This window comes from Plectropomus leopardus, chromosome 3, assembly GCF_008729295.1.
Source record: "Plectropomus leopardus isolate mb chromosome 3, YSFRI_Pleo_2.0, whole genome shotgun sequence".
Taxonomy (NCBI): domain Eukaryota; kingdom Metazoa; phylum Chordata; class Actinopteri; order Perciformes; family Serranidae; genus Plectropomus; species Plectropomus leopardus.
Genome location: NC_056465.1, coordinates 20,962,976 through 20,973,902, shown reverse-complemented (window position 1 = coordinate 20,973,902; position 10,927 = coordinate 20,962,976). Strand labels below are relative to the sequence as shown.

At 38.0% G+C, this 10,927-nt stretch overlaps 1 protein-coding gene across 2 annotated transcripts; it reads left to right on the top strand.

Moving 5' to 3' along the window:
- The first annotated feature begins 900 nt into the window (after positions 1 to 900).
- Positions 901 to 9,563, top strand: clcc1 (chloride channel CLIC-like 1). 2 transcript variants are annotated; one of them, XM_042516320.1, is made up of 11 exons: positions 901 to 1,366; positions 1,508 to 1,615; positions 2,624 to 2,734; positions 2,887 to 3,096; positions 4,398 to 4,538; positions 4,638 to 4,740; positions 5,178 to 5,269; positions 6,682 to 6,828; positions 6,919 to 7,485; positions 7,612 to 7,655; positions 8,896 to 9,563. In XM_042516320.1, the coding sequence occupies exons 1-11, from the start codon at positions 1,235 to 1,237 to the stop codon at positions 9,032 to 9,034; spliced, it is 1,794 nt and encodes a 597-aa protein (XP_042372254.1). In that variant the 5' UTR covers positions 901 to 1,234; the 3' UTR covers positions 9,035 to 9,563. The 2 variants fall into 2 exon arrangements, with proteins under 2 accessions (XP_042372254.1, XP_042372262.1); XM_042516328.1 differs by lacking the exon at positions 7,612 to 7,655.
- The last annotated feature ends 1,364 nt before the right edge of the window (positions 9,564 to 10,927 follow it).

Here is a 10,927-nt window from a genome sequence, read left to right as displayed (position 1 = left end):
TGAACACTTGTTTTTTTGTTGTTTACAAGATAATTACTCATGCAGAATAAAGCACAAAATTGCATTCTTTGAGGGTGAAACAAAAGTAGATAAATGTTTGATTTTACTAAACTGAATTTTAGACTTTAATCATTGAAATATTATAACTATAACATTGGTTGTAGAGAGAAAGGGACTTGTGTGTACGTACGTCCAGTAAAATGTTTATGCCAACAATTTAAAATTAAACCAGAAACAGAAACATCTGTGATGTTAATGAAGCTGCAGATCATTTATTTTTCCAAGTTATACATTGTGATACTTACTGCCATGATGTACATGATGATGTACAATGTTTTTCAACTTAAAACTTTTTTCAAAGGATATGTCATAGATCATAGACTTTCTGGTTAAAACTTGGAGACTTTTTTTTAAAAAAAAAAAAAACTTTTTTGTTTTATTTACACAAACCCAAACATATGACAGTAAACACCTAGGTTTTGTGTGCTTATTTGAAAACCATTAAATGCATCAAACATAAAATGCAATGGAACTGTTTTGCATAATAGATAACTACATAATTATTTTTATACTTTTTATAACACTTTAAAGGTGACATACTTTTTCAATTATTTGTTTTTATTGACAGATGCTCAAATTATAGTGCAATTAGTTCCAAAAATGTCAGATTTCCATTTGTGCACGTGAAATCATTTAATCTTGTCTTTTTTTCATTTAAATGTTTTAAATGCACTTGATCCCACCGATCCAATCCAAGATGCAAAGCCAAGTTTGTACTTGAGAATTTGTTAAAAAACAAAAAAAAAAAAAAAACGCGTGTGGCCCTTTTACTAAAAAACTACTTTTCCCGTGAGCCTGTGCGACATATGCCAGTGTGTAAGTCAAAGCGACTCTGTTTAGATGTGCAGTGTAGACTTGTGATTGTAGCGTCGAGCTGTACTGTACAGTTTGAATAGAATTCGCCGTAATATCATTAAATATTTACCGTATTATTGCAGTCCTCGCGTATCAACGTATCTGCAAAACCAAGCTGAAGTCGGTGGGTCTGAAATCATCATAGCTGCTAAAGTGAGCTTGTTTAGCTAACGTTATTAGCTCAGCTTAGCTTGAATCACAGTTACTCTCCAGTATTTGCTTTCAGTTTTCCTGAATGTTGTTTGGGTGATATCGCCATAGATAGCTAACTTGCAGGTCGGTAAGTTGCAGGGGGAAAGTACCCATTGTTTTTTCCAGGATGCTCCTCATCGTCCTGGTATGCAGCCTGTGTCTGGCTGCCACAGCGCAGGAGGACGACGACGACTGGATAGACCCTTACGACATGATCAACTACGATTCAAGCACCAAAACTATGAGGAAGCCTGCAGAGGTTGGGCGAGGTTACATGTAAACTCTTTATCAACATGCATTGGCTGAATGCCCTGAAAGTCCTGTAAATATTTCTGTTGTGACTGGTAATGTGTGTGTGTGTGTGTGTGCGTGTGTGTGTGTGTGTGTGTGTGCCTTGCAGCCAGCAAACTATGACAATGTGCCAACCAAGAGAAGAGAGTACAATCGGGACTCCAATCAGGTGGAGGTGACGCCGTGTAACACCCAAGTAATGGAGCTACAGAGACAGGTGTGTTGTTACAGGACTTCAGGGTATGTATGAGCTAGCTAAACTACAACATAGAAACAGATAATAACAGCAAAAACTGGCAAAGCCATTAAATAAACCTTTGAACCCTGAGCAAATTGGTGTGATTTCTCTCAGAAACATGGGGATAAAGGCAACGGGCAACTTGGCAAGAAATGTTGCAGAAATTTCAAGATATTAGTAAATATAAAAATATTTTTTAAGGAAAGGGAGGGAAGAATATCTAGGGTAAATTTAAAAAAAACAGTGATAAATTATATTCATAATTGTCATTATTACATGTTTAAAATTTTGTTACAGAATTGTATTTTTAAGCAGTTTTTCCAAGTCTTGTTTACCTTTTTTTTAAAAAAAAAAAAAAAAAACTAAAATAAAAAAAACATTTCATTTTCTTTTTCTTTAAAATTTTTTTTCTTTTTCTGATTTTCAGAAAAATTTTCTTGTACTTTTTTTTTTAATTATTTTTTTTTAGATAATTTTGGGATCATGGCTTCTTTTGTTGTACATTGCCTTCTTCCCATGATTTTTTAAAGATATCAAGCCAATTTGCTTAGGTATCAAAAGGTTAAGATTCATCACTGAACATAGCCAAGATAGCTAATAAGACACACAATAGCCTACTTTACAAAAAAACTGGCCTAGTTTAATTGTGGTCTTAAATTTAATTCTGAGTGGCATTAAAATGTCTTCAAACATCTTAAATCTGACCTTTCTTAATCTGTAGAATCTCTGATAATGATGATGAAATAATAATAATAATAAAAGCAGAAAAAAACCTCAATAATCCCTCTTTTTGTGTGGAGCTTGCCTCAAAATATTAGAGCATGAGGCTGTGTGAGACATCAGATACCCTTTTTCCAAAGCAATAATGTGAAATTTTGAAAACAAGCATCTTCTCTGCTGGTTGTCCTTTTTAGAGACACTGATGAGAAAACCTACCCTCTTAAAATCTGTTGAACTTCACAAATATTGTTCTTTGTTTTCATTCAGAATGAAGAACTAAGGAAGAAAATCACACTCCTCTCACAGCAGCCTACATGCAATCCAGTGTTCAAGCGATTCCTCACCAGACTGCGGAATGAAATAGAAAAAGTTGGTTTGGTACGTGCTATTTTTACATGTATCATGCTGTGTTGTGTGGCTCGGGTTACATCTTTACAAATCTTAAATGCATTTTACAGAGCTTTTCTTACAATAATCACATGGCTTACATTGACATTACCATTTGTACACTTTTCCTCTTTTCATCTTAGCCAAGTGACTCCACTGAAGTCTTATATGATGCCAAAATCCTGCTGTCCAAACAAACCATGACAGAGATCCAGAATCTTCTGGTTGGTGCAGACAGCTTTAGAACAGGAGCTCTGGACAAAATACTGGTGGATCTCAGACCACATGACTACGAGGCCTGGAAATGGCGTTTTGAAGACACCTTTGGCGTGGAGCTTGACACTCTATTAAAAGTAAGTACATTCATTCATCCGAAATCTTTGTTTATGGGTCTTTACAATACTGAGTTTCCTAAAGGCACACTCTTGTAGTCAGAGCTCTCTAAAATAGTCATTTTTGCTTGTGTTTCATGTGAGACACGAGAGTGTGTGTTGCAAACTTGAGTACCCTGTTGGTGTGTAGAGACGATGAACATCTGTAGCATCTTGTGCATACTGCATAGCTTTTTAAAAATCCACCTGAATTTCAAAATACCAAAAACCTCAAATGTAGTAACAGATCAAAGCAGATTTCTTAAATAAGAGCATTTCGCTGCTTCACTCTCAGTGTATGTTTGTGCTCTTAAGTATCCGGGTTAATCTCCAGTAAAGTGATTTTTTTAAGATTATATAAAAGAGAAACCTGGGTTCCAGAAATCTTTGTCGGGATTGGAGAAACATGAGATAGATTTTTCCTGGAAAAAGGTAATTTCTTGGCTACGTGTGCCTGTAAATTGCCTGTAACATCTTCACTTGTATGCATGAGGAGGAAAAAGACTGCAGAGAAATTTTCACTATTATAGAAGATCAGCAAAATAAAAAGAGATCATTACATGCAGTAAAATCAACAAAAATGTCTGTGATATACGATTGTATTCAATGTGACATTTTCATGTGAGTTTTTCACTTATTAAAGTGAGCTTTCAAACAATAATAATACTAACGTCCTGTGAAGTGTTTTTACTCTGACGCCAGTGTATTTTTATTAACTCTACATACAGCAGCAGTGTGGTGAGATGTTAAGCATCTACTCTGCGCTGAGCACTGCAGGTTTAGTGTTTTTTTTCTGAGCGCAGAGTGTTGAAAAATGTTAAGCTCTGGGTAAACGTTGCTCATCAATGTCACATTTGGCCCAGACGTCCAATCACAGTGTAATAGGAGCAGGACAAATACACAAAGACCAACCATCACATCCTACAGGTACGAGTTCTGAAGAACAACAATATTGGAGAAGAAATATGACACTTTAACCTTTGCACATAGTCCTTATCTCAGCAACTTGACGCAACCACAATATCTCAGAAAAAAAAAAAAAAACCCTGCGCCACCAAAGCACTTTCAAGCGTTCCCAGCTGGGCATTTTTAGAGGACTGCTGGTGTTAAAAAAGGAAAAAAAAGGAAAAATAGGGGGAAAACACTTTGGTGGACACAAAGTCTTACAATCCTACTGTCTAAATTGTTCCACATTTTTAAATGCTTTTGGTGTTTTTTGTGTTACAAGTGATTTTCCATCTCATATAACCAGTAAAGTTGCATTTTGTTTTTTTGTGTTCCAGTTGGGGCTGGGTGTTATGGTCATCGTGGCCATCATATGCACTCAGCTGTGGTCACAGGTGTCCTGGTTCATACAGTTCAGTCGCCTGTTTGGTGTCAGCTTCCTTGTCAGTATTCCCTGGAACTGGATCTATCTTTACAAGGTAAAGAAGAACTCTTCCAGCTCCTTTACTCTTGTTTAGCTGGCATTTAGTGCTTTTTTCCCAGACAGAGTTCATAACACCATTACATTTTTTCCTCAGATTGCCTTTGCTGAGCATCAACGCAAGCTAGCAAAAATGAACGATGCTGAATATGCAAAATGCACTGGATTGAAGAAATTTGACTGGAGTGATAATCTGAAAGGTGAGCCCATTAAAAGTGTGGATATAACATATTGTTGCCTTGTTATAATTTGATACATGTTTGGTTTGGTTTGTTTTGCTTTTACTTCGAACATGTAAAGAGAAGTGATACAAGAATGAAAATACAGCGAAATGAAAAATTATACAAAACAAGAAGCACACAAAAGATTGTCAAACACAGTTTACATAATTTGAAAATAGCCTCTTTAATGTTTCTGTCAGCACATCCAAAATCAAATGTGGAGGCACATGGTTTTCACTGCACAGAGATGAAGTGAAGAATATTATGATCTGATAATGTCCATGCTTCTTGTTAAACTCTCTGCTACTAACAGTGACACTATGACTTTGAAGAAAGGTGCCAGTTTCCACCAGACTTTATTTAACTATATTTAGTTGTTTTCTAATCTACCTCTATTTTTGGTTGTTTTCTTGCAGAGTGGTTTAGAAGCACATTGACTCTTCAAGATGACCCTTGTAAGAAATACTATGAAAACCTTGACCCCTGGTTACTGGTACCTCCAACCAAGGTATGTCATTATGATGGCATGTACTGTGCCTTGTAAAATATGTTTTTTCATATGTAGTTGCATTACACCATGCAGTTTAAATGGATTTTTATTTGGATGCTCAAAATAGTCAAAACTGGTGAAGTGAAATATGAAAACCCTTCGACTTCTTTTAACAACTCTGGAAAGAAAACAAAAACTGAAAAATGGTGTGTTGATATTTTTCCCCGTCTGCTATTATATCCCCATATAGGATCTGTTGCTACCAATAAGTTAAGCAAAACCTACCTGTGCAATCTGAGCGCAGGGACACATGCCACATCTCTTTCCATCAGGAAAACACAGTGTGCTGAGTGCTACACTCTTGCAACTGCCAAGAGCGTGGAGGGAGGATGTACCTGCATTTCTATGTGCAAGAAAACCACCTCTACATTTCAGCCTACTCAACAGAAATCCCAAATGTGTAGCTGACCCTCTTGCAGATGTTGTTTTTTAAGTGCATTAAAATGTTGCCCGTGGGATAGACGTTATGCTCTGGGAAGCCTTGCACTAAAATAATTAATTTCTCCATATTTACCACATATTAATATTTACAGAAGAAAATACAGATATGTATCAGCTTTGATGACTTATTTTTTGTCACATGACATGTGGTGCACTACTGCTGCTCTCTAAAGTTTAATGTTAATTGAATCAGGATGCAGCTGTTGCAGTGTGAAAAACAGGCGCATTGGAACGTCTGCACGTCGTGGAAGCTTTGCTCTCACATGTCTGAATTGACATCAATGTTTGCTCAGCTTGTTTTTTTTTAAACTTAAGCTCTAGATGTCCAGTGACTAAAATTCCTCATGTAGTTCAGTTGTAATTCAATTTTATTTCTAAAGCCCAATATCACAAATTACAATTTGCCTCAGAGACAATTGATAAGGAAAAACTCCACCCAAAAAACCCTTTAACAGAAACATACGGTAGAAACCTCAGGAAGAGCGACTGAGGAGGGATCCCTCTCCTGGGATGGACAGACGTGCAATAGATGTCGTGTGTACAGAACAGATTAACATAAGAAAATTACAGTAATCCAAATGATAAAAACAATCAAGATCTAAAAGGTGTATTTTAAAAATTTGGCCTAAAACTGGATAAAAAGTCAAGTAATGAAAGCTTCTAGCAGTCAACGCAAACAAGCAAGACCAGAGGGACAGGGACAGAGCTCTCTGTATGATAAGAAAGGAGTCGAAAAGGAGAATTGCTGCTGACCGGCATGGAGAAATACACTCCTGGTGTGAACAGCCAGGTGACTGGTGATGGGCCGCTGTGTGACAACAAACATATCAGGGTGCCTCTGCATCCAGTGTGATCCCAGCGTTAGTTCTGAATATCTCTGTTTGTTGTGGAAGTGACACACACAAAGTAACACATCCCTCTCTGCTTAGGCGTTCGCAGTTACCATCACAACCTTCATCACAGAGCCGCTGGAGCACATTGGAGAGGGGATCAGCAAGTTTCTTCGAGCCCTCCTCAAAGATCTGCCAATTACCCTGCAGATCCCAGTCCTCTTCACTATCGTGCTCGCCATTGTGGTAGGGACTCTTGATAAATTACACCGACACTCATGCATGTGAATAAAATCAAAGTGTCTATGCTGGTGTATTTATTTAACTCTCTTACAGGTATGCATGTATGGAAGTGTGCAAGCAGCCTTCCGGCATGGCATCACTGCACCTTTCCGCCGCCCTCGGAGAGATCCACCTCCTCCACAGCGGGAGCATCGGCGGCCTCGCCTCCAGGAGATCGAGGACATCGACCACTTAGCAGAAGGGGATGCACCACGACGCGCACTGAAGCACCAAGCTGATAACGCCAAATTACACAGGAACCAGGTTCATCGGAGGCGGCCCTACAGACCCAGAGAAGAGCCAGCAAAGGTGGCTGTGGAGACGCTACGCACTGCAGAGCCTCCCCAAAATGAGTACGAGACGGACGCTGCGCCGCCTGGGGAGGAGACGAATCTCTCTGCTGAGTCGGATTCAGAAAACCAGCAGGAGACACAAGAGGAGCTTGAAGGAGCAACTGCTGGTAGTGCTGCTGCTAACAGGACCCAAACAAAAACTAAACCCACTGAATCAGATTCCTCTCCAACAAAAACAAAACCTCTGAAAGTGAATAAAGAGCTTTCTCATGATGAACCAAGCAGAGACGGTGCCACACGCAGAGCTCAGCCAGCAGGAAGACGGCAGGTGAGTTCTTTTTAAAATACACCCAAACTAATTCTAATTCATCTTAATATCCAACTTCAGACATAAAGCAATGCTTCATAACTGTGATTTAACCTTTAAAGTACCCTGTTTGTTTTAATGCTTCAGCTTTTCACATGCACTAATGGGATGGTGAATATTCACATAAATTGGTAAATAAGAATTTTTAACTAGATATTTTTATGTTTCGTGCTTTTACTTTTGTGCATTTATGATAGCTTTTGAGCTCGTCTTGTGTTTGTGAAAGTTTTCAGCCAGTATTTGCTGCCATACCATACCTCTGAAGTTTGTTTCAGTTTTAAAGCTGGAGTGTGGGACTTTTACATCTAAACCAGAGTGTTACATTCAAACCCTTGCCTTGCCAGGGTAAGCTCTGTATTTCGCAGTTTACCAGAGTTATATCATTGTGTTTTTCTCTGACATTGAGTTTGTTAACAGTCTGAGATAAAGATTAAAATAAAGGAAAAAAGGGGGGCGGGGAGATTGATGACCTTATAAAAAGATGGACGTGTCCTACAGGTGTAGGGGCGTGAACTTGATAACACGGCTCCACTTCTCTATTGCAACTGCAACTCCAAGGCTCTAAAAGCATGGCATCTTTTTGCTTAGTTTTTGTAGTGGGAGGAAGTGGAGATACTAAATCCTGAGAAGCGTCCAAGAAAAGTTTTTGAAGTGGATGCTTTGGAAAAAAAAAAGAAACTTGGCCCTCAGAGGAATGTATATAATTTAAAAAAAAAAAACAAAACATAAAGAGAGCGCTTCAGGGGGCAGGCGAGATGCGGTGAACGTCAACAGTACAGCGCAGCGTTTATGTAATTACTCTTACTGGCAGAGGGGGGAGACAAAAGTTCTGCACTCCAGCTTTTATAACAAATTAAGGTGCAGTGGATTTTGATTGGCATATATGACATCCAAAGTCTCATTTAATTCTTTGAATAAAATTAATTTTAACTGCCTAATTGTTCTTCGCTGTAACCAGAAATATTTTGCTTTTTTCCCCTTTTTCTATTCATGACTTTGATGTTGGTTATAAATGTAACATTTGGGGACAAATAACACTTAGATCTGTCAGCACTCCACTGCAAATGAGTGAATTTAGTCCATGAATATTTTTAGGGTTGGAGCAGCAACATAACATAACATAACATAAACTTCAGTCAGTATAGACATTTTAGGGAGTGAAGTCATTGATAAGCTTAATTCCTTAATCAGTGTAATTACTTAATATACTGAGTTGACAACTTTTGGCTGATATTTTATTAGCTAAAATATATCTCTGAATTTCTTATACCTTGGTTTATGGATGTCTTTTTTTCTGCTACAGTACATTTGTATTTGACCATATAAGCATTTCTGTGTAATAAATCTCTGATGTAAACCTCCTCACTGCAGGACTTGCAGGCCTCAGCAGAAGATAGGACCTCCTCTGACTCACTGCCGTCTGTTGAAACTGTCGGAGTTCCTGTTCAGGAGACATCTCCAACATCAGTGGAGTAGGCCGCCTCTGCATCGTTCAAAGCAGGAGGATTAACGTCATTAGTGTTTGCTGGTTTTGGTTGGACCGTGGATGTTACACACATTGTTTCGATGTGCATGTACATCTCAAAGGTAACCCAGATGGGGAACACGTTCAGTGTTGCCAACTAACTTTGTCTTGTTGCCGTGGGGTCGGCTAAATGTGCCTTTCCCCGAGCAGAGTCAACACCACAGTTTGGTGAATCTACTCATTACTTCATGAGGATTTCGGCTTTGCTGTCTTTCCTTAGTTCCAAAAAACAAATCATTAAATGAACCCCACAGCAGCCAGACAAAAACCATTATCAGGGAAACAGGAATTGAATGCATTAAAAATAGCATTGTCTACTTGAAGGCATACTATGAAGGATTTTCTTAATAAACATATAGACTCACACAGTGACCCGATAGCAGCGTGTGGTGGGGTCTGTATCTGCAGAGAACCTGCCGTCTGCTTGTTATTTTCATGGTTTCCGCAAAATCTGGGAAACCTGGAAAAGACATGGAATTTCACAATCATGTTTTCCAGGCCTGAAAAAGTAATGCCACAATTATTACATTTTTTGAAAAAAAATCATGGCCATTTATTGTGTGTAATGATAATAATAATTACATTTTTGGGTGTACTTTTTCCTTTCAAATTTTTGGTGACTTTTAATGAAAATGTAAAAAAATTGTGAACCAAAAAAAACGAAGAACCAAATGATGGCGGCAACATCCCCCTGAAGTGTGATTTTGAATCGGTTCTGGCATTGTGGGACCAAAAGACGTAATGGACGTGATGTTTTTACACTCTCTTAACAATAACAATGGCATAAAATATCAGTCACAATCATTTACTTTCTTTGTTTCATAGCAGCTGATCTCTGCTCAGAGGACAAGGAGCTCCCGAATCTCGTTGTCTTCCCAATTTGCGGACGTTTACAGCCGCTGTCCCTCTTTGAATTTGCTGCAAACTTCTACTTTTTAAATATCTCACAGTGGATTGCACGCAAAACACAGCAACAAAACGTCACACCAATCCATTACTTGCTGGTGAAAATTGTGCATCATGTAGCAGATAAAGAGCCAGATATTTTCCTCAGGAGCTGGTGAAGATTAAAATAGAACTAAATGAAAAGTAAATATTAAACTTTAATTCATCAGGTTTCCAGGGAAATATCATCATATCATATACAGTATGTTGTGCAGTTTATTTTTGCTTTCTCCAAATGGAAAAATATGTATTTAATAATTTATATCACTGCTCATTTTCTAATTTAGTAGCCAGATGTTATTACAGGTGTGTGATCTTGAGAAGTAAAGTATGTTTCATATCAGGTGTTTCATTTCCACACTGTTACATTAATATGAAATTCTCAAAACAGGTTTTTTAATTACAGTGAATCTATTCAGTCTGCACTTACTCAGCTAAAATCAAACATCCTTCCGGCAGCAGACATCAGGAATATGTTTGGATTCATGCAGAATAAATTGTCCAATTTTCACAACACTCACCCATCAACCCTTTGAACACCAGGAAGACACAGCAGAGACACAGTGCTTTTAAGAAGGTTTTGATTTTTAATAAAACTGCATAACCTTTAAGAATATCCACAAATCTCATTCAAACATGAAAACTCTGTTAAACATACCAGTAAGATCATCGAAGACAATTTCAGTGTTCATTTGACACTGCATTCACAGCCGTTTGTGCGCACAAAGTCAGCAAGCAGTGTTGTCTGTGACCAGAATGAAAACTGCACTGGGAAGGGATAAGGAGATGGAAGGAAACCATAACCTCATTTGTAATTTTTAAGTTAGATTAGAAATGAATGTGCATGTAGAGTTTTTTGGCTCTGAGTTGGACAGCTTGTCATCCTTCCTTTGAGCGTCATGCTTGCTGTTTCAGATATTTTTATTTGACGCA